At 37.2% G+C, this 25,130-nt stretch overlaps 1 protein-coding gene across 5 annotated transcripts in view; it reads right to left on the bottom strand.

The window, feature by feature from the left end:
* PRKG2 (protein kinase cGMP-dependent 2) overlaps positions 1–25,130 on the bottom strand; it is an 85,128-nt gene that overhangs the window by 44,423 nt on the left and 15,575 nt on the right. For all 5 annotated transcript variants that reach the window (XM_045571331.1, XM_036412558.2, XM_036412576.2 and 2 more), the window contains exons 3-6: positions 12,889–13,055; positions 8,629–8,742; positions 7,150–7,255; positions 3,664–3,727 (exon numbers count right to left, since the gene is read on the bottom strand). In XM_045571331.1, the coding sequence (XP_045427287.1) occupies positions 3,664–3,727; positions 7,150–7,255; positions 8,629–8,742; positions 12,889–13,055 (451 nt within the window). The remainder of the gene's footprint in view (positions 1–3,663; positions 3,728–7,149; positions 7,256–8,628; positions 8,743–12,888; positions 13,056–25,130) is intronic.

Here is a 25,130-nt window from a genome sequence, read left to right as displayed (position 1 = left end):
GTTAAAACACCTGAGATATTTTAAAGCAAATACACCATGATCAGTGGACCCTACCAATCCTAAATTAGTACCTGGTTGCTTACTTCCAGGGGACCAGAGCCTAAAAAATGAAAACCAAAAGAAATCCCTCTGACTTGGGTAAGTCAACTGAATAGAATTCTGTAATTAAAAGACTGACAGAGCCTGTAGATTTGTGGCCCCCACCACCTTACTTTTGTAGATGAGAAAACCCTGAAGCCCACCAAGATGAACTGACAGCTGCTAATGACAAAGCCTAATCTCAGGACCTTGGACTAGTAAACTTTCTACAACATCTAGCTGCCCCACCTTAACTAACTGGATCATAAATTGTGGCAAAATCCAGTTTCTCAACTTTTTTTTTATGGCTCTGGGTGTAATCATTAAAGTGAGAAAAACTTCTGGCTTATGTATGTGTTAATGGGAACTATAAGTAAGACAAGAGTTTTCTGTTTTGTTTTGTTTTTAAATGATTAGAAAATAAAAAGGAAAATTCTTGAAGAGGCAGATTGTGGCAAACTCTAAATACATGTATCCTATTCATAATTCTAAGCTAGTGCTTCTCAAACTTTAATACGAGTAAACAAGCATAAAACTTGCATAGTTAAAATGTGGATTTCTGAGCCCTTACTCCATCAGAATTTTTGACTCATTAAGTGTGAGTTGGCACCTTGGGGTCTGTCTTTTAAGCAGTGCCGTGAGTGATCTGGGTAAGGACTAGGACATTCCTCATACCCCAGCACCCCACCCCTCACCACACCTCCAGTTTCCTGAAAGATGGCATGTCAGAGTCACAGTACAGAAGGTCACTGGGTCAAATACCAAAGGTCTGTAACAAAGTAATAGCTGACTTTTCCATCCACCACGGTCACATCCCATACTCTCTGGATTGATCACCATGTGTGGGAGCAGAAGCTCGTCCCGCTCTTATCTTCCATGCTGCACAACCGCCAGGTACAGAAGGCGCATTATCACTTTTATTACCATTAACAGTCACACTGCTTTCTGAATCTGTATTGTGTTTTACTATGTCCGTGAATTAATGCTTAGAGCACACCAGTGAGTATTCTGATACTATTCCCACTCTCCTTTTCCCATCAGAACATGACAAGAAGCTGAAAGGTGATGTCTACCTCTGGGGCTGAACGTTCTGGGTGATTTAAGCTGACGCAAGAGATGCTGCTGGAACTACAAAACAGGGGCCATTTGGTTCAGGAGTTCAACCAAGCCTCAACAAACACATCAGATCAACTGCTCGGTGACAGGAAGTCCTGATGCTCCTTCCTGGTCCCTGTAAAAACTCCCAAATCAACCCCTAAACAGCACGCCAGAGTCAGCCTGTCTTTCTCAAAGGTTATGGACTGTTTGTGGGACACCTGGTCCTAGAGCTCAGCGGGCGCTCTGTCATCACACCAATGCCTTAGTGATCGGCTGTCGCCTATGTTGGCTGTGCTGGAAAATAATGTACTTTTCTTAGAGCCACATAGATCCCACTTGCCCCTTGTTAATCACTTTTTTCGCATTTGGGAATTTTCACACGCTACAGGGTCCCACTGGCTTGCCAGGTATGAATAAAGAGCTCTTTATAAACTACGCTGCTGTCTGCAAATGCTGACACGGAATAATAAAGCTTTTCTAGGGTGTTTCAAAAGATGAGCCGTTCAAACTCGAACTGTGGGTTAATTAAGACTGGACTTGAGCCCCTCATCCATATATTTCTGTGCTATTGCCTGTGGCTGCTATAAATATGTCTAATTTGCCATTTATTTTTAATGATGCTAAATTTTAATATTTGCTGTCAGCATGGAATTCCCCTCTGGTGAATCGACTCTATTAGGATTATATTAAAACCAGATTTTTCTGGGTTAACAAAAAAATATAGGGCCTCCTAGCTTAAAAAAAAAAAACCCACCACAACACTCTCAGAAATTAGGATGAGTTATTAATTTGTAACATCTGTGATTGGGTTATGTTACACTGGAAAATCCCCAAAGATACAGGGCAAGCAGTCCTCTCAAAAATGACTTCATAACTGAACGCCCTGAGGACACAAGGCCGGGCACTGTGTCATCATGGCCTGTCCTTGATAAACTGCTGGATGGGGTCCATGAATTTCAAATGGAAACATTACTGGTGTCACTTACATTTAAGGATGCAATGATCAGTGCTCCCTTCTCGGCAGATATTAGTTTACATTGTGTATTGCAATTGACAGAGGCATGAATCTGTCAACAATCAGGCTTGCAGGTTGTGTTTTGTTTGTGTCTCCAACTGAAAACAGCTTTATAATCACTTAGGGCAGTGGTTCTCAACCTTTCTAATGCCTCGACCCTTTAATACAGTTCCTCATGTTGTGGTGACCCCCAATCATAAAACTATTTTGCTGCTTCTTCACTGTAATTTTGCTACTGTTAATAAATTGTAATGTAGTTATCTGTTTTCCAATGGTCTTAGGCGACCTGCTAGTGGTTTTTAACCTATGGAACCATAGAGCCTAAGACCATTGGAAAACACAGATATTTACATTATGATTCATTAACAGTAGCAAAATTACAGTTAAGAAGTAGCAACAAAATTAGTTTATGGCTGGGGGTCACCACAACATGAGGAACTGTATTAAAGGGTCGAGGCATTAGAAAGGTTAGAAACACTGACTTAGAATCTGCGTGTAACTCCTTAATTATTCCTCACCTTCTTTTAAATTCCTAGTACACCATTTTGGTTTCAATGAAATTGACCCCCACTCTCCTTCCCCCAGTTAAGGAAAGATTATTTGCTTTGAATGTTCATCTGAAATCTGAAGACTTTTTCACATAATGCATACCATTAGATCCCAAGGTACGTGTCACAAAAGTATTAGTCACCCGAAGACTTGGCTAGTCTTGGACTAGAACCAACCATCTGGGTGAGGCTTAATATGAGTGTTTGAACAAATTCCAACATGCCATGTTTCCCCCCTTAGATGTTAAAATAGATAAAGTGCTTCATAAGTGCAGTTTTTTCCTCAAGTATTTTCCTGACCTAGAGTGTGCAAGCATGGAGTGTTTAGGGGTCTGACCCAGGAGCTATCACCAAACACCCCAGTACCCTCTTTCTCTGCACTACTTCCTAATTGGCACCACCAACTCCTTTATACCATGAAAACTCTGAATGGGCTGTGAAGTGAACTGCTGAAAAACAAATGCCTCTTGACCCTTTGTACGCCATAAGCATCTATAGATGCAAGCGGAGGACCTTCCCACAAGCCATGGAGATCTATAGCCACAAACCTCCCGTATCAGTTCTGGTCATCCAATTTTAAAAACAGACTTGTTAGTGACATCTCTGGGTTTGACAACATTTTGAATGCGTGGTAGTTAACTGGTTGAGTAATGCAGATTAGTTTTATAAAATATACTAAAAAGATTAAAATATGCTTTACACATTCAAGTCCAATGCTTTATACATTTCAGAAGAGTCACCTAAAGCTATCCCAGCCCCAGAATTTAGTGAGAATGGGCCTCATGGTTTTTCACAATAGAAAATGGCCCCTGGTCACTGTAGACTGCCGATCCACCATCTTTTCCTTTTTATTAATTTATAGTGCGAATAAGGACTACTACAATCTCTTAATAAAATGTATTTTTTTGCTTTAAAGTTTCTTACCACTTCCAAGCAATCAATGATCTTGGTTAACTTGTCTTCGGGTAAGTTCTTCAGCAAGGATACACTTCAAAATTAAAAAGAGACATTAATTTCTTCATCTTCCTAAATTAAACTATAAATTTACACCTATATGTAGATCAAATATCTTTACCTGTATCTAAAAATGCACCTTAATTTTTCCAAAGTAAACCTCCAAATATGTCACAGATAAACAACTAAATTTCAAGTATTTTAAAATTACATAAAATACATATAATCACAGAGATTTATCACAGGCAAATAAAAATAAGATACCATAAAGGGGAAAATCAAATATTGTCTGGGGGGGAGGGGGAACCAACATTTTACAAGTGTTGTTGGTTTTCAAAGTGAATCACTGCTGAAAATGTGTTTTTCTCCATATCTCAGTCTTTTATTAGCATGCGTGAGAAGCTCTGCTTCCAGAGGAGGATCAGATTTTAGTCCAAATGCTTGCAGTTACTAGAGACTGAATCCAGGGGGTAAGGGGTTGGAATTAGCATGAAAATTATCTCTAATTAGTTATATTATATTGTCTTAAAATTCATGATAGCCAGAGGCATGTAATAGAAACATTTTTACAAATAATAATATACAGGAAGTGAAATAGAATACAGAAACTTATTTGGGGAAAAAGTAAGAAAATCCACTAGTGTGGTTAACTATTGATAATTGAAATAATTAAATTGCTCTATTAGAGAAATTTCTTCTCCACTTTAACCATTTTTACTCAGGACTGTTGATAAAATTTCTATAAGATAAATATGTCTTTCTTACCATATAAAATTTGACACGCCTAAGAAAAAAATGATGCTACTCAAAAGTACATGATTAGATCTGATTTTTTTCCAAAAAGAGCTCTAGACTGACCCTGCACATGTGCAGGGAGAGGCACATAGCCAGGAGAACGTATAAGAATGTTTGCATCAGAATCATTTGTCATTGCCAAACACTGGAACACCCCCCAATGGGAGAGATCAGTGTACTGCAGTGGAAATAGATATCAAAACTCTATTATAAAAGAAATAATTGAGCTAATCAAATGGATGAATCTTAGAAAAAAATATTGAGTAACCCAGTTTGCATGGCTCAGTGGTTGAGCGTTGATGATTCCTGGTCAGGGCACATGCCCAGGTTGTGGGCTTGATACCCAGTTTGAGGCATGCAGGAGGCAGATAATCAGTGTTTCTCTCTCATCATTAATGTTTCTGTCTCTCTCTCCCTTTCCCTTTCTCTCTGAAATTAATAAAATTATATCTTTAAAAAGTATTGAGTAAAAAATTGAGTTGCAAAAATAATATCATTTTTATGAAGTTCAAAAATAGGCTAAATCATCTATAGGAAAACTAATAAAGACTGCCAAGGGAATGATTAGTATTAAACTTCAGAACATATACTACACCAAGGAGAGGGGGATGTGAGAAGCTAGAAATGACATGGTGACGCACATGAGAATAACATGACTAACTTTGTACTTCTTGGGTCAGAAGGCGCTATGGTGTTCATTTTGTTATTTTTTTTTTTATAAATTACATATATACTTTGTATCTTTTATATACATCCCATACTTCATAATTAAAATATATAAATAAAAAAGAAAGAGATTGCTGTGTATTATGAAATAAGCGTATTTTTCTCATATCTCCTTATTGATTAAAAGGTAAAAGGGTAACAAAAACATGACATCGATTAACTCATGTCTATAGTGAAAATTCTACTTCTGCTCCACACTGGGATCTATAGCATTAGTGAAAATTCTCTCCTGAAAGCCAATACCATCAGAGAGAGGTGAGGAAATCTATTGTCTGTCTCCCCTCACTAAAGGCAAAGATCAAGTTTACTTTGATCACCACTGATCCACCATGTTTAGGGCTCAGCAATAAGTATTTGTTTAATGAATGCATGAGTAAGACAACAGAAGGAAGGATGGAAAAAATAGAAAAGGAAGGAATATGTACTAATAAATTCTCTGTGCTCCTTTCACTAGGCCAGAACTTGCTAGACTCCAAGTGAATGAACTGCTATGCCTACTGGTTCAGGTTTTATCTTAGATATTCAAGTGCAACCCACAAGCACTGGTTTAACTATTTATTCCCCCCCTTTTTTTGCCCTTGCATAAGTGTGGTTCATTACTTCAAGTGCTAACCTTTGTCCGTCAGTTGTTGAATTTTGAGGTCACCTACACTAAGGCATTGGCTGGCCTAAAGATAAGGCACCTACTTGTCCTGATTGCAGCTCTCTTCCAGGGTTCATTATTGACTCTGAGAGAGTAAATCAGCAAGATTCTATAAAAGAAACCTTAATGCCTGCAATGTTCTACTGATCAGCAATGCATTCATTCAATATTTACTGAGTTCTCACTATACTTGAGCCATGGAGAGCCCTAAAATCATTGACTCTGCAGGCCAGTTATGCAAGGCAAAAGCACCATACTTAAAAAGAACTTGGTATTTCTTTTTTGGGGGAACTACCAGACATTTTATTATAATGACCAATTATCACAGGTAACAATTCATTACAGTATGCATTGCAGATTCAGAGGCTGTCAAAACTCCCACAAAAGACACAAAAATAGTTTAAATGAAGAACTTACACTTTCAAAAACATATTTTAATGTATAAGTGACTTTTTTCTGACTCAGAAGTATTTCTTTCTCTATAAATTTACCTATCCAAATAGTGTGGCATATAGAACAGCTCACAAAATGAGTGTGTTTCAAGGATCTATCCCATCATGGCAAGCATTGTAACATTTTGGCATGTTAGTTTGCTACAAATATAGTAATCTGGAAGATGGTGTGGCTATGCAAATGAGAAAATAAAAAGTCCTTAGTAGCCCAGCCTGCATGGTTCAATGGTTGAGTGTCAGACCTATGAACCAGGAGGTCATGGTTCGATTCTTGGCCAGGGCACAGGCCAGGGTTTCCGGCTTGATCTCCAGTAGGGGCATGTAGGAGGCAACTGATCAATGATTCTCTCTCATCTCTGATGTTTCTATCTTTCTCTCCCTCTCTCTTCCTCTCTGAAATAAAAAAAAATGTATTGTTAAATGTCTCTAGTAAATCAAGTAATAATAGTAAAATACATTAATTTCAAGATTATTCTAAGCAATGCCGTTATTAGAAAGATTATTGTTTGTTATTTTCTTCTAAATTATAGAATATCTTTCAAAGTCAACTGAGCAACCCAGGTGAATATTTTAGGATTCTTCTGCACAGTTTTCTATACAATATACAATGGCAATATATATACAAGGGCAAATTAGTAGGAGAAATAAATCAAAAGTCAGCACATGAGCTTAATGGGAATTAAATATACAGGGTTGCCTTTACTGCACAGGAATACTTCTGGCTGCATCATGTGCAAAACACTAGTAAGAGAATCTACAGTGAAATAATTATTGTGGTAAAACCAACAGACCCACAAAATGGCGACACCGTCTTTGGCTCTTTCCACCTGTTAGCCTTACCTTCTGAGAAAGTTTCTGTACTGTTCATCTCTAGCTTGAGCTGTCCTTCTCATGATATTCTGGAATACCTCTCGATCTAGTGCCCAAGTTTTAACATTGGTAATAGCTTTAGAAAAAAAAATCAAGAAAGTAATAAAAATTTTATTTAGCCCCATATTAAGGAAACATTACAAAATGTTAATCAATAAATATTTTATATAGTCTCATAAAATGGTATTTCTTGAAAAATGCATTATTTCAACATGCAAATGGAGGGCGGCAGGGATATAAATAGTGGGCAATTTTTTAAAATCATTTTTGGCTTTCTTGTGAACCAGGTTTGGAAATGAGTAGCAAAAGATTTCCTTTCTAATTATGTTTTGCTTAGGATGATATTAAAATTAGTTTGCAATTCCCAATTAAGCACTGAATCATCAGGATGTATTTCAGATTTGTGTTGTGATAGAAAAGAAGCCAGCCAGTCTATAGCTACTTCAATGAGTTAATTGAAAGTTTAAAATCTCCGGGTGTAGGAGTGTGTTTTGATGTCTTTTTATGGTATTCAGACATTGTTGGTAAAGTCCAATATATTTTAAGGATTTCTATGGTTACTATTACATAAAATGTATACAAATAATTTTTAAAGATATTATGGAAGATAGTTTTTGAGACTTTTTTTTTTACAGGAAAGACATTAAAAGCAAGAATAAAATCTAAAAAGAAAGAGGAACAGAAATACCAGCTCTAAAAATTCTATATGAAATTATGGTTGTGAAATTTTTTTAAAAAGAAGTAATGAGAGTCTACAAAATAGATCAAACCCCAAAGCTCTGATTTACTAAACTTTAGAATCATCTTGACATTCTAAGCCTGAATTGCCAGAAATTCTGATTCATTTTTGGAACGAAGCCCTGAATCTGTATTTTTATCAAATACTGCAGCAATGTTGAGACATGTAAACCAGTCTCAAGCACTGAGAAACATCACATCCAAGTAATTCAGAAGAAAACTCAAGATTGAATACATTCAAAACAAGAACTTTAAAGAGAAGCAATTAAAATAATCTCAATTCATTCATGGAAAGTTTCATTAATTAATTGACATCCTTTTTGATACACACACACACACACACATTTTCATTAGTTTAATTAAATTTTCTGGTTTATAATATAGTCAGAATCTCATAGAAAATTGAAATTAAACATTCTAGAGGAGCCAAAGGCAGATGTCTACAAGGCAAAAAAAAAAGTGAAGTGGCAAATATTGAAAGCTGTGTTCATATTTTACATACAGGTATCTACTGGGAAAGTTCTTTTAAATATGAGTTATTGAGACAAGTGCTTCAAAAGAAATGTTCTTAAGAGCATAGCATTTTTATTAATAAGAGCATATTGGTCACAATGGAAGGCAAAAGACTAAACCAGATGCAATAGTGACTCAACCAGATTAACTTTAACATTGTGTAACAATTCAAAACTACAGCATTCCAACTACTATTACCTTTCACGGAGGCGGTCCTTGTACAGTTGTATAGAATGGCTAGTTCCCCGAACGTGGTCCACATAGGGATACATGATATCAATTTCTCCCCTTGAAACACCTCTACTCGGCCCTCTATCAAGCAGAATTAAAACAAAAACAAAACCCACAAATAATAAAAATCTGCCCGGATTCCAAAAATTAAAACAAAATAAAGTACATAAAGCATACAGTTATTATATCTATGATTCTCATTTTAATAAAGTGGTTAAGAATGCAGACTGAAACCAGCTATGCCACATACCATTAACTGTTCACCTTGAGAGAGTTACCCTCTTTCCTTGAGGTTCCTTGTCCATAATGGGAAAAACAATATTTACTTCATATACTTGTTGAGATATAAACAACTTAATGTAGGTAGGCTAGCATATAGTAAATGCCATATGAGTGTTAGCTATTGTGAATATTATCATTGTTGCAATGTCCTTTCTCTGAAGCAGTGGATGGCAAGTGTTTTATTTAAATTCACTCTAATCTATGAAGCAATTTCTCTTGTACAAGAAACACAAATTACTTTATGTCTTGGAAACACACCACAGCTGTCCACACTATCATAAGTACACTGGCCCCAGAGTCAGACTACCTGGCTCTGACTAGTCATCGGCTGTGTCCTTCAGTAAGTTACTTTACTATGCCTCAGGAGTTGTCTAGCTCCTCATTCAGTGAAATGAATTAATAAATGGAAGTCACTAAGAAGAATGCTTGAAAAAAGATCACAAGCTGAAAAAAGAATATTTTTTTGCAAAAGACACATCTTATAAAGGACTATTGTAAAAAATATGAAAGAACTTAAAATTCAGCATTAAGAAAACACATAAAATGGGCCAAAGACCTTGACACTCTTCAAAGAAGATGTATAGATTGCACACAAGCATATGAACAGCTGATCCACATCAAGTGTTACCAGGGAAATGTAAATTAAAACAACGAGGTGTCATTACATACCTATTATTATAGAATGGCCAAATTCCAGAAAAATGACAACACCAAATGCTGACATGGATGTGGAGCAACAGGAACTCTCTTTCATCGTTGGTGAGAATGCAAAAGGGTTAAGCCCCTTCAGAAGACAGTTGGGTGGTTTCTTAACAAATCTAGATATATACTTTTACCATGCAATCCAACAATCATGCTCCTTGATATTTTTATCCAAAAGAACTGAAAACTTATGACCACACAAAAACCTGCACACAGATTTTCGTGGCAGCTTTATTCTTAATTGCCAAAACTTGGAAGCAACCCAGATACCCTTCCACGGGTGAATGAATGACTGAACTGTGGTGCATCCAGACAATAGCGTGTTATTCAGTGCTAAAACAAAATGAGCTATTAAGCCACGAAAAAAACATGGAGGAATCTTAAATGCATATTACCAGGTGAAAGCCACCAATTCCAACTGTATTACATTCTGGAAAAGGAAAAACTTTGGAGAAAATGAGAAGATAAGTGGATGTCAGGGCTGAGTGAGGGGAGATGAATGAGCAGAGAACAGAAGATACGTAAGGCAATGAAAATATTCTCTAAAATATTATAATGAACAATACATGCCATTATACATTTATCTAAACCCATAGAATGAACAACAACAAGAATGAATCTTAAGGTAAACTATGAACTTGGGTGATTAAGATATGTCAATATAGGTCCATTCTTGGGGGAAAAAGTAAAAATAATTTTTCAAAATATGTACCACTCTGGTTAGTAATATGGATAATAGGGGAGACTATGGATGTGTGGGGGCAGAGGACATATGGGAAATATCTCCTCTCAATTTTGTGATAAAATGAAAATGACTAAAAATGACATCTTATAAAGAAAAAGTGTAGAAGAAAGTGTGTGAAACTGATCTTTATTTAGACAAAGGTTGGAGGAAGGGAGAGGCAGCACTTCAGGTACCTCCTCACCATTTTTTTTTTAACCCTGGAAATTCTACGCTCCTTTCCCTTTGAAGAAATGTACATAAAACCTAACATAACTAAAATAATATGCAAAAGAACCTATATTCTTAGCAGGGTTATTCTACTCGAAGAATTCCCTTGTCCTAATTCATCACTTAAGTAGATCTGTTGGTCTCTGTTCATCTACTCATTCAACAAATCTTCTGTTGGTACTTATGTACTACCAGGAACTGGTCCAGGTGCCAGAGATAGAGTGGACAGAACAGAAAAGAAACTACTCTGATAGAATGTATATTCTACTAACAAACTCTGCTTAGGCTCCAAAGCCTACAAATTAGATATAAAAAATTTAATAAGGTCTCATTACAACTAAATTCCATTCCACTGAAACCACTTAATGGTACTGCCAAATTGGTATCATGGACTTTAATGCATTTCATTTTTATACTAAGGTTATGTCTCATTGGACTTGAGCAATACTGACAATATATGGACTATCAGAAGTTTAAGCTAAACATCATTTATTATTTGCTACTCATGCTGTAACTTATAAAGGGCAGATTTTTAATTAAAAAATTAATTTGCTCAATCAATTGAATCAGGCAATTCAGTCCTTAGATAGCACGTAATTAATTCAAAGAAGAAGCTGTTTCATTTTCATTTCCATGGGTGCTATAGCCCTGGTTTGAGTTGCTGTATGGATGCTGCCTTCTGTTCCAACACTTCTCTCCCCGAGCCTTTCATCAGTTATTTTCAAGGAGCAAGATGGGCAGACATGAGTTTCTCATCCTTTTCTAGCAGGTTCCATAAATACTTATTGACTTAATGACCTAATTTTTCTCTCCAGAATGTTTTAGTGTTGCTAAAGTAGAAACAAAATGGCCAAGAAAAAAAATGGAAAGAGGGAAAAATTACTCTGGATCACCTCTCCCCCAAAACATGAAGGCTGAATAAATTAAGACTATAATTTACTTCTTGGGTAAAATAATGACTTGGGAGTGACTGTAGAATTTTAAGGATACCTATAAAATTATAGGTGGCAAATAATAAGTCAATAGTTATGAGACTGAGTTGTTTAAGGAATCAAAGTATATGAAACCAATCTTTCACATACTTTAAATAGAATAATACATGTTTATTAATTTGTTTGGATAGGCAACTTCTGCTCCACACTTAAGACCCTAAGTAAATAATTATAAAAGCATAGCCAAAGAAGTAGCAAGATCACTGAGTTAGCACTTCTTCATTAGAACATGCCAAACTTAGAGACTGTGAAAAGTGACTTAGTCAACTAAACATCATCCATTACATTGCTAGTAACTCAACTTTATTTTGTCTGTAATTTTAGCTAATATTCAGCCTATACTTTTATTCTGGCATTTTTGTTGAAATGTGCTTATATTGTGTTTGTATAACCTTATATTATGTTCATATAAGTTTAAGTGAGCTTATAATAAAAGTAATTTAAAATAAGAAAATTTTAAGTTCAATGCTTGGATTGCCATGAACTGTAATGAAAAATAGAAGGCCACGGGCACATCCTAGGTTACCATTCTGTCTGGGGAACCAATTTAGCTTCCCCCCTAAAACTGAAGAAGTTAGGGCAATTCTGAATTTGACAGAGTGTTTAATATCCATAAACCCTACTCCAATAATTTCTTGCTTCTATATCTAAAAGAAGTTTTTGTATACCATTATAAGACACACATTTAATATGTATTTGAGAAATAAATCCTTTAATGTTCAAGTAATCAAATATGAAAGAAACCATTAAATGGCTCTAAAACTACCAGTTGTAATTTCAAAGCATTCCATTTGATTTGTTGACAAAATAATTGTGTGTTTTCCTGGTACACCTAAAAAATGTCAACAATAGTATTTTTAATGGAAACAGCTTTTTGTATTTATTGAATGAGTGACACTGTGATTAAAATATGGTCTTGAATCAGATCACCTAAGTTTGCATCCTACCTCCACCACTTAGGAACTGTGTGGCCTTGGATCAGTTACTTAACCTCTCTGTGACAGAGTCAGCATTAGTAACATGGAGATACAGGCAACATCAGTAACCAGTAACAGAACTGATGAGAAGATGAATGAGGTTTCTCTGTTCAGTGCTCAACAGGATGCTTGACATATAGAAAGCATTCAGCAAATATTCTTATCATCAGCACAATAGATCAACAATGTTACTATTTCATGATCTCAATCTGCTACATTTCCTGCAAACTGTTTTTGTTTTTTTTATAAATGTTTGCAAAAATCAAAAGACAATAGGCAAAATATTTGTTATACAATAACTGGAAAAATCTGTGAAACCCACCTGCCAACACAAAGATGTGGTTTCCTGGTTCTCCTTGCTTAATAATGTAACTCCCCTGCTGGTAGTTTCTTCCATACATGCATTCCACCATGTCTTTGATCTGCTGAGGATCCAGTCTCTTCAAAAACTGATTTTTATTGAGAGCATCTGTAATGAGCTTCTTCTCACTGTATAATGGAAAAGTGGTATTAGTTACAATGAAGGAAAACCACTGTTTAGATTCATTTCATTTTGAATTGAATGATATAACTATCTAAGTACTTAAAACTTTTCCAGCAGGACAAATTTGTTTTCTAGCCCCACCAACACCTGACCCTTATAACTACTATTCTTTACATGAAAAATCTTTTAAAATTTTTCATGTAAAGAATAGTTTTTGAATATATTTCTGGTAATCTTGATTATATCAAATTTATTATCACTCCTAATTATTTCATCACAAATGTAGCATCTTTCCAGATCACTAGATGCACTGCTAATGGACACATGACTTTTGGGATGGAAAGTAAATCTGGTTGGTAGATAGATGGTATATCTAAAATACAACGACATAGTTCATTCATTGATGAACTGTGCATAGGTATGCATACTGCCTCTTGTACTAGTTATTTTACATCTTATTTAATCCTTACCACTATCCTGTGAGATAATTACTATACCTATTTTATGAATAAGTAGACTAAGAGGTAAGAAGCAACTTATTCCCTTTAGGCTTTAAATCTAAGTCTGTGGGTCTGAAGTCTGTGTTGATTTCATTCCATCCACTGCCTCTTCTGAGCTGGAGAAGTCAGCTCCCTTGGGACTTGTTAGGTTTGAGCAGACATAAAGGGTGGTAGTAGTAGTCTGGGTTTGCCTAAGTTTTGCCTCTTAGCATGTCTAGACTAGACAACTTACGTTTTAAATCTCACAGCCTTTTTATATAAAAAATCCAAGGTTCACTAGTCGATAATCCTAGGATGGTCTTTCTTTTAGAAAAGAGTAGCTACAAATAAATTATCCAACCATAATTACCAAAATTTAAAATGTTTTAATTAGCATACTTTATATGTATATGCAGATACCATAGAATTTATGAACTAGCAAAAAAAAAATGTTGGCTTGTGGACTAAGTCAGAATCTTTGCACAAAACATTTGTTCTCACTCAATAAATAGGGGAGGGGTTTTTATCAGTATTTTTCATTCAAACTCTCTCCCACCACTAGTTTTACTGTTTAAAAACTTGTAATCATTTTCTACACTGAAAGTTCTCAAACACAAGGTAAACTATCAGGGAATTAGACACTTCCTTCATGACTACATCCATCAGCTCAGCAAGCTACCTGAAAGAAACACATAGAAATAGCTTTATCCCCACAGTTACTCCATCATCAACCATCCAAACTCTTGAGTACCTTGAGAAGTTCCTTCTTCCTTCATCTAATCTATCACCAAATCTTGTCAATTATCTTTACAAACACCCCTTTTATCAACTTTTGTTTCTAGTTTTAAGAATGTCACCACAGTACAAAAAAAAAAAAAAAATATATATATATATATATATATATATATATATATATATACACACACACACACACACACACCCTTAAGGTCTGCACAACTTTAAAAACTTCTTTTTTGGGTATTTTAGTTCCTAGCCTCATTCCCCTACAGTCCATCTTATACCATGATATCAGATTAATCCTGCCAAAAACTGACTTCACCCTGATCTAATTCTTCCTTCATCCACTAAAACCAACAATTCATTAAATTAATAAACACTGAGAAAATACCCACAAAGCCCCAGCTTTCATGGGCCTTTCATGCCAGGGTACCATTTCAGCAAATGTTTCCTCAACGCTGACATATCCCACTTTCCCAAAATATGTTCCAAGAAGTACTGGTCCTTTATAAGCAAATGTATGCTGAGTTTAAACAAATTTTGGATTTCATAATGCATGACTTTAAAGGTTCAAATAACTCTTGCAGTAAGCAAGTCTGTTTAATGTTTCCCAAAGCTCAGTGACTTTTTTATTTGTTTCTTACTTTTCTTTTCTTTTTTGGAGGGGGTGCTTAACTTCCATTAACATACCATGGAAGTAGAGTTGGCCTGTGAACAACATGGATTTGAACTGTATGGGTCCATTTACATGCCAATTTCCCCCCATAAACATTAAAATGTAAGTATTTTCTCTTCCTTATGGTTTTTCTTAATAACATTTTATTTTCTCTAGCTTACTTTATAGCAATAATATAGTATGTAATGCATATGGCAAATATGTTATCTTATCAGGAAGGCTTCCAATCAACACCAGTCTCCTAGTAGTTAAGTTTTGGGGGAGTCACACATTATATCCTGTTTTTTTACGGTGTAGGGGAGTCAGTGCCCCTAACCTGTGCTGTTCAAGTGATTTTTAAGCATTTCACTAAATACAAGGTCAATAAGCAAATTCAATCGTGTTTCTATATCTCAGCATCAAACAATTAAAAATGAAATTTTAGAAATGGCTATCATTTTATAAAGTACTAAAGACATCAATTATATCAGATTATAGCTACCAAAATATGTACGATCTCTATACAGGAAAGTAGAACATATTAATAAAATCTAACTAACTTCTAATCTAATTAATAAAATCTGCTCCAATTATGAATGAGAAAGCTAAATTTTTTATGATATGAATCTATTCAAATTGATCAGGTTCAATGATAGCCTAATCAATATTTTTTAAATTTATAAAAATTGACAAGCTGACTCTAGAATTCTTACAGTTATAAGGATACGGATACCCAAGAACAGTCATAACAATTTGAAAAACAATAACAAAATTGGAAGATATAAAGTAGTAGATATCAAAAATTATTAATCAAAATAAAAGAACATACTCTTAGCATAAGGATAGACAAAAATACTTTTGGAACTGAACAAAAAGTTCAGAAATCCAAATATACATATATATGGGGAAAAGCACACATCAGTAGAAAATATATACTTTAAAAAGTGCTCACCCTTGTTAATTATTAAGGAAAAGCAAAGCAAAGCCAAAATAAGATACCACAATATACCCACCAGAATGGCTAAAATGAGAAAGATTGACAATGCCAAATGACAGCAAGAATGTAGAGTAACTTAATACTCATACATTGCTGGTGATAGTATATATTTGTTTGGCCATTTTTGAAAACGATTTGCCAATTTACATTAAATGTGAACTCAGATAAAGTATACCACTCACCATTTCCACCCTAGGTATATATCCATCATAAATCATAATAATGTACCAAAAGATATTTTGCAAAAATGGTCATGGCAGCCTTATTAAAAATTGCTAAACCTGATAAACAACCAAATGCCCATCAATAGTAAATTAATAAATTGTGATATAGTTATGAAACATACACTACATAATGATGATAATTAATGAACCACTGCTTATGTACAAAATGTAAGTGAATCTCATAAACAACAGAAGCCAAACTCTGTAGAGCACATACTTCCTAGTTCCATTAAAATAGAATTCTAAAATAGGCAAAAGGTAATCTCTGATCACACTGGCACAGATAGTGACTCGCCTTGTGGAGATAATGGGTAGGATTGGGAAGGAGCAAAATGGGCTTTTGACAGCTGGCAATGTTCTATTTCCTGACCTGTCGGTGGCTACATGGGTACATTCACTCTATGATTTGTGTTCTTCAATAAAACTTTCAATAAAAAATAAAATATGTGTATGGCTTTGGAGTCAGAAAGTCCCAGGTTAAAACCCAGCTGGCTGTCCCACACTTCTTAGCTGTAATATTGGTCAGGTCACTTAACTTCCTTTTTTGCTGTTGTTAATTCTTACCAAAGGATATTTTTCTTTTGATTTTTAGAGAGTGGATGGGAGGAAGAGAGACAAAGAGAGAAACATTAAGGTGAGAGAGACACATTGACTGGCGAACTGGCACCCGTACTGGGTCAGGATCATGCCTGCAACTGAGGTACATGCCCTTGACTAGAATAAAATCAAACCTGAGTCCCTTCAGCTTTATAAGCAAATTGCTAAACATTTTGGCTCTATCCACTGAGAAAAACCAGCTAGGGCTCACTTAACCTTTCTGAATCTCAGATTTCTCCAATATGAATAGAGCATGGTGATCATAATTATAGAAATACTATGCACATTAACTAAGGTAAGGTGCCGGTAAATAATTAATAAATGGCAGTGATAATAGTTGGTGGTGGTAGTAATACTTTCCTGTGGGATGGGAAAAGTTCTGAAACCATGGAGAAACAAACTGTCAAGCCCCTCTGCTCAGTTCAAAGTTCCTCCAATAGGACTGGATCTCCAATGTGTACCCATTACTGGAAGCACAGGTAATCCTTTTACAATCCTTTTATACCCACAATGTACGTAATCGACATTCTTTGAAGCAATAAATTCTTGTCCTCTAAATTGCTTCAGGAAGTTTAATTTATCAAAGTCCACTGGCAGGTCTTGTTATGCTGGGCCCTCAATCTTCCTTCTCAGGCCCTGTGTGTTAGAGGCCTATGTTCTCACTATTTGCTTTTGTTGGGTCATGGCATGCAGCTTGCAGACTTCTTTGCATAAGGCTTAGTGCAAAGCAGGGTCCAACACCTCTTATCTATCTGGGATTTCTTGTGAGCACAGAGGCCAAGGCAACTTGACTTCTGTGACATTTCATAGCTTTATTACATATGTCCCAGAAATCATATTGTAAATAATACTTGTCAAAGGCACGACATCTGGAACTGAACTACTAGGGTCTGATTCCTCATTCTGCCATTACTAATGGCGGGACCCTGTGCACATCACTTAATCTTGAGTTTTCTCAGCTGTAAAATGATAATAACAGTTCATGAGTCACTGGATTTCTATGAGAATTAGATTAGTGAACAATATAAAGCACTAAGAATGGCACCTGGTATGTAAAATATGTTACATAAAGGACAGCTATTCCTGTTTAGGTCAGCAAGTTACCAGCAATTTAAAAACCTTCCAGTTAGAACAGCTCTAAATTCTATTCTTGCCCTAGTTGGTTTGGCTCAGTGGATAGAGCGCCAGCCTGCGGACCAAAGGGTCCTGAGTTTGATTTCAGTCAGGGGCACATACCTTGGTTGCAGGCTCCTCCCTGGGCCAGGCTCTGGTCTGGGCTCGTGCAAGAGGCAACCGTGTGTTTCTCTCTCATTGATGATTCTCTCTGACTTTCCCTCTCTCTTCCACTCTTGCTAAACATCAGTGGGAAAATATCCTTAGTGAGGATTAACAAAAAAGAAAAATAACCTATTCTTGACATCTGCCTTTATTTATGGAGACTCCTTCACAGTGTTGGTAAAACTCCTGACAGTCTAGCCCACTGCCCAGCCAGCGCCCCTCCATGCCCAAGGTACCCCAGGTTCACAACTGTGCCAGGCTACTTGGACTCCCTGCCATCCATTCCTCCTTCAAAACCCAGCTCAAGGTCATCTCTTCGATGGAGGTTTCTCCGATCTGACTAAATCAAGGAAGCTTCCTCCTTCCTTTGTACACCTTGGAAGATTCATCACACAAGACTGCAATAAATTTTAATCCCCCCACCCTTCCCCCCCAAAAAAAAAACAACCTGTGATCTTCAAGAGCATAACCATGCTTTCTTCGTCCTCTTATTACCAAAAATCTAGAATTGTCTGGCATGTAATAGGAACTCAACAAAATGAATGCTAAAGGACCTGCACATTTTTTCTCCTAGTTTAAAAATCATGGGTACAGAGACAAGAGTGGAAGTGGGACTGTTGGTCACCTAGGAAACAAGGCACAGATAATAAACAGGATAAGCATCTATTTCCTTCTCCCCCCAAAAAATGTGTTGAGTGGTAAACAAACAAGAAAAACACACACCTAATGAATGCACAAGTTTATAATTTGAGAAACTAGCATGAGAAAGATGAGGTCATTCCCTGGGTAATCAGAAAATGAGCATGACATTCTCCTGTCAATTCTCTTGCCCTATTGCCCATTAATTAAGTGTGGTTGTAATTTAATCATGTTTACTGTTCCTTCGTGCTTACAACAAACATTTCTCTTCCCCTTTCATAAACGTATGCAGATGATCCTATTCCCATGAGCTTCGACGAGCAGAGTTTAATAATAAAATGCTGAAAGCCATCAAAACATACGAGGAAGTTAATCTGACACACACAATGATATGCATAACCATCATTGTGCTGTATGGTAATTAGACAGAAATGGCAAATAGTTTCTTTAAATGTCTGTGAGGAGTATTGCTCTCCAACCCTCAAACTGGATATTTCTGGATTCAACCGTAGGAAAACCTGTTCCTCTAACAAAATGCTTCTCAATGGTCTCTGCACATTAGACTTATCAAGAGGGCTTCTATAAATCCTGATATCCAGGGCCCTGACCTCAACCTAAATTAATCAGACTCCCTGGGGGCTGGACCCAAAAATCAGTATTTTTTTTTTATACTGGTCAGGTGCCCATAGTATCCACTTGAGGTTAAGTATTACAGCTGTTGCCCTGACTGGTTTGGCTCAGTGGATAGAGTGTTGGCCTGTGGACTGAAGAGTCCCTGGTTCAATTCCAGTCAAGGTCATGTACCTTGGTTTCGGGCACATCCTCAGTAGGAGGTGTACAGAAGGCAGCTGATCAATGTTTTTAACTCTCTATCCCTCTCCTTTCCTTATTGTAAAAAATAAATAAAATATATATTTTTTAAAATAATTTTTTTTGTAAACAATAAAATACGAGGGAGTTTGAAGCTGTCCTTTCTCTCTGTATTTCCACAGCACTGGGAAGGAACATACCTCTACTGAAGACTAATCAAGAAATCAATTACCATTAAGTAATTAGGAATAACATTAATTAACAATAATCAATGTTTGTCACAAGACTGTCATATCTCATTCTTCTTTGAAGATTACTAATAAATACAGAAAAGAGAAAAATATTACTGTTCTCTCTCCTCCCACTTGGGGGTGTGTGTCCAGTCAGCCCCAGGACTCTGGGCTTTTATTTTAATTGTGGTAAAATATACATACCAGAAACTGTATCATTTTAATAATTTTTAAGTGCATGGTCCAGTGGCATTGAGTATCTTCTCATTTTGCAACCATTGCCCTCATCCATCTCTAGAACTTCTTCATCTTCCCAAACTAAAAGTCCGTACCCGTTAAATGATAACTCCCTGCCCCCCTCTCCCTACCAGCCCCTAGAAACCTCCATTCTACTTCATATGTCTATATATTTGACTGTTCCGGGTATCTCCTGTAAGTGGAAAAGTGCAATATTTGTCTTTTTGAGTCTGGCTTGTTTCACTTAGCATAATGTCTTCAAAGTTTATTAATGTGTAGCATGAAACAGGAAGGAATTTCCTGCCTTTTTAAGGCTAAGTAATATCTCACTGTATGTATATACTGTATTTTGTTCATCCATTCTTTCACCTTGTGGTTATTGTAAATGACACTGCTATAAACATGTGTGTTTAAGCCTCTGGTATTTTTATGTATGGCATGACCAAGAATCTTAGCCAGGAATTTCACATCAGAGAAGCCACAGGGCATAGTGTACAGAACTCTCAGAAAGCTCCTCTGGGTCATGCTCTTCTAACATTCCCTCCCTTGAGTGGGAATAGAACCTGTGACATGCTTCTCATCAACAGAATATAGAAATGATATTGGGAGGCTCACTCAGTGTATGCTATATAAAACTTCATCTTAGCCAACTATAAAGAGATTCCCTAGCTGGCCGTGAAGAAGTAAGCACCATATTGTGAGAGGGCCTGCAAGAGGGACCAGAGTAGGAAACTGAGCAGCCTTTAGGAGCCAAGGGTAGCCCCAGCTGACAATCAGCAAGAAACTGGTGACCTTAGTCCTACAACCACAAGGAACTGAATTTTGCCAACAATCAGGTGAATTTAGAGAACAATCTCTTCTAGAAAGCTCTAGAAAGGAACACAGTTAATTGACACCTTCACTGCAGTCTTGTGAAATCCTGAGCAGATTACCTAAATGGCCATACGTAGACTCTTGACCCATGGGGATGCTGAGATAACAAGTATGTATCATTATAAGCTGCTAAATTTGCAGTAACTTGTTATGGAGCAATAGAAAACTAATATGCTTGGGTTTTTCTGAATTTCTATTCCAAAGAACTATAAATACTATTGCCTTAACCTGGGTCTCATCTGAAGAGAAATAACTGGAAGTTATGCAGATCTTTCTTTCTTGTTTCCCTGAGCTTGATCTATAAACCCCCAAAACTGATCCTTGAAATTTACCAATTAAAATTAGTTTGGCATGATAAACAAATATTCCTAGAAGGATTAAAAGGAATTTGGAGTTCCTTATCATTCACACTTTCGAATGTATTATATATAAAATGTATAATTCCCAGTTGTAGATCTCAAAAAAAACTGACAAGCAAGACTATGCTGAAAGTTCTACAACAAATACTTCTAAGGGGGGAGTCAGCATAAAGGAGAGGAGACAAATTATTTTAAAACTAGAGGCCCGGTGCACAAAATTCATGCACTGGAGTTGGGGGAGGGGATCCCTCAGCTCGGCCTGTGCCTTCTCACAGTCTGGGACCCCTCGAGAGATGTCCACCTGCTGGTTTAGGCCTGATCACCATTGGGATCGGGCCTAAGCGAGCAGTCAGATATACCTCACTCCTTACTGCCCACCTGCTCCCTACTCCTTACCGCTGAGCTCACAGCTCCTTAGTGCTGCTGTGGAGATGGAAGAGGCTCCTGCCACAGCCCAGCCACTACGCTTGCCAACTGTGAGCCAGGCTTCTGGCTGAGCAGCACTGTCCCTGTGGGAGCGCACTGACCATCAGGGGGCATCTCCTGAGTTCAGCGTCTGCTCCCTGGTGGTCAGTGTGCTTCATAGTGACCGGTCATTCTGGTTGTTCTGCCGTAACGGTCACTTAGGCTTTTATTATATAGATGAGACTTTAAAGAAAGGAAATAGCTTTGGCCAAAGGATAAAAATTTCAAGAAGTGTATCTTTCACATAGGAGGAACTTTCAGAATCTAAAAACTGAAAAGCATTATTCCTGGCTTCAGATCTTTTCCCCCTTCTTGAAAATTGTATTGCAGGTTAAACCCTATAAAAGTCAGGGGACATGAGCTGAGCTGCCTAGGCTTCCAGAAAAGAAAAGGGAGGCTCCCCTGGAAACACTGCACCAATTACTAGGAGGCAAAGGTCAGTGACAATGCTTCCTTCTGATTGGACAAGCAAAGAGGAAAAGGCCACTGTCTTCTCAACTATACCGTTTCGACGGCACTCTTTCCTGGAATCTAGCAGGGAACTGGCATGGAATGCTTGTGAGCATGTAGACTATTGGTTTCTCAAAACAACAGGTCTTCGAATCCCCAGTGTTCTCTGAGGCTTAAAAATTAAACATTTTCCTAACACCTGACAACTGGCGGGCTGAAAGATTTGAGGATAAAGTGAGGAGCAAAGGATGGCTATAAACCAAGCAGAAGATAACTTGAGAGGTTGAGAGGGGGATAGGGTGAGAGTGCAGAATGAGGGGAGCCCAAGGGCCTTTGGGTCTTAGTGAGAAAGAAGAAAAGACAGGGCGGGAAGTGAGAGGACTTAGACAAAGTCTATTTCACTTCAAGATGTCAAGGCAGCTGCCACTGAATTTCAGGCAGGTTCTTCAACTTCTCCTTGCTCCCTACCTCTCTGCCCAACTCCAAGGGGGAGCTAGTCACACTGTAGGCAGCACCACCCATAAAAGTGTGTACACTATGGTAGAGAACACACTTTGACATCAGCCTACTCAGATTGGAAACTACCACAGCCCTTTCCAGCTTGGCTCAGTGGATAGAGCGTCAGCCTGTAGACTAAAGGGTCCTGGGTTCGATTCCGGCTAAGGGCACATGCCTGGGTTGCTGGCTTGATCCCTAGTAGGTGTGCAGGAGGCAGCTGATCAATGATTCTCTCTCATCATTAATGTTACTGTCTTTCTCTCCTTCTCCCTTCCTCTTCAAAATCAATAAAGAAATATATATATATATATATTTTTTTTTTCTTTTTCTTTTTTTTAAAGAAAAAGAAACTACCACAGCATGACATGACCGTGAGCAAGCTGTTTGACTGTAAGCTTTCATTTCACCTTTGGTACAACAGAAAAGCAACACCTTCCTCATTAGACAATGAGCCAGTTCCCAGCCTCCATGAGATGATGTAATGAAAACAACAGACATCTAGCAGTTAACCCCGAACTTGATTTTCTCACCCCATCCCGAAGTAGCTAGCTAGTTCTGACCTTGATGTCTACATACACATTATTGCTATGAAACATAACTTTCCATTTTCAAACACGCTGACCACTTCCCTCAGACACTCAACTAACTTCACCCACAGCTTCTGGCTATGGAATCACCACACAATTGAACTTTTCTCTTCTTCCTCCCTTATGTATCTTCATTTCTTTGCTTTGCTGAAGACTCAGGTTAAGGTAATAGCATCAATAAGCATACGTATGAATTTTTTAACTGTCCAACTGATAATTAAGTCTTCGTCTATGCACTTTTAAAGTTTTCACTAATTTAACTATGTAAAATCTATATTTAGAACCTCTCAGATAGCCACATCTAAGTCACCATATCATGGGGGGGAGTTTATTTCTCTCTAGCCCGCAGCAAAAGTTTTCCCTATTGCAAACTTATACCAGGGTAGCACTTTCTGGATGCATAATTTTCAGGGAGAAATAACAACAGCAGGAAGATATTTGTAATCATCCCATAAAAAGAAATTTCAAATGTATCTATTTCAAATTATATATTTAATTTTTCCAAGGCTTTCCAGCTAAAATGTAAAGATTTCTCTACTTTTCTTCTTGTAAAAGTGGTATACAGGAGTTGTTAGAAGAGACTTTAAATAGCAGGTTTTAATTTTGGTTCCAACATTAAAAATATCAAAATATCAAAGTGTCACCTAAGGCAAGTTAATCAATTCTGCATGCCTCAGTTTCTCACATATAAAATGGGGTTGATAATAATATCTACCTTATAGGTTTGCTGTAAGGATGATTATGATCAATATTTATGAAGTGTTCAGAGTGGTGCCTGGCACAGAACTAGTGATAAGTAAATATTATTATTATAACTACTACCATTTTCCATAACACTCCTGTTCCATAAAGGAGCTACATTTCTATAATGCACATGCAAATGCTCAGCAGCACTTCAGAAAGAAAGCACAAATAGTAACAAACACACTCTGCCTCTGTGACTTATTTAAAAAGATGACTCACTGGCATTTTCTGCTCTTACCTATTCTGTTCCTGGAGTGGCAGCAACAAAGAGACAGCATTGGCCTTCTGAAACAGTCAGTGACTGAAGTCAGATGGCAAATCTTCCTTTTATCTTTCTTTTCCCAAAGAACAATAGTTTCAAATGATAATTCAAGCGTTCTTAGGGGAAAGGCAGACCAGCAACTTGCCAGATGTCTCTGATTAATTTGCCTGTGTTCCAGCACAAGCTCCTAATTTTGCTCTGCTGGTGGTGGAGCTTGCTAAATGATGTCTACATAAACAAAAAATGTCATTTCAGTAAAAAGGCTGACCGCTGAAAACAGGCTTCTCTTGGCCTCAAGGCAGACTCAGACATGAACAGAAATGCTATCTGAACTTTCTCCCCTTCCTCTGCCATTGATAGTTCTCAGACCCTCCGTATGTATCACAATGTGTGCTATAAAATGGATTAAACCCATTCTCTGTGTTCTGTTCACAACATCCTGAGCTTTGAGGACCCAACACTGGGCAAATATTAATGCACTGTTAGGGTTAGGGTTAGGGTTAGGATAAGCTTTGGTCAGCTCTGCTTGGAAGAAGCCAGGAGGCATGATCATTCTTCCTACCAATCCATAGAGCATGTCAAAATAAAGCAGATTAGTGCCCAGGCTGGCCTGACTTCTGGCCTTACCTTAGAGCTTTGTGAGCAGTCTAAAAACGTTGGGATTGTAAAGGGGAAGAACTGGTTTCAAAGTCAAAATCTCGGATTCTAATCTTAGCTCTGCAATTCCCCTGCACCTGCTTCCTCACTCTCCCGTAAGTGGGGTAGCCTGAAATAATCTCTAAGGTTCTATCTCTGAAGTCCCCTATGTTCACAATAAATTTCAACTAGGGATCACACAGGTAGATTGTAGTGCTCTGACTCATCATGGTTTAGGATACTTCGGGAAGGCGGGCGGAGTACCTGTCATAGAAATGGGCCTCATGCCCACATAGTTGCACCCTTTGGAAGATCTGCCATG

This window comes from Pipistrellus kuhlii, unplaced genomic scaffold (genome assembly GCF_014108245.1).
Source record: "Pipistrellus kuhlii isolate mPipKuh1 unplaced genomic scaffold, mPipKuh1.p scaffold_m20_p_1, whole genome shotgun sequence".
Taxonomy (NCBI): domain Eukaryota; kingdom Metazoa; phylum Chordata; class Mammalia; order Chiroptera; family Vespertilionidae; genus Pipistrellus; species Pipistrellus kuhlii.
This window is presented reverse-complemented; position numbering and strand designations above follow the sequence as displayed.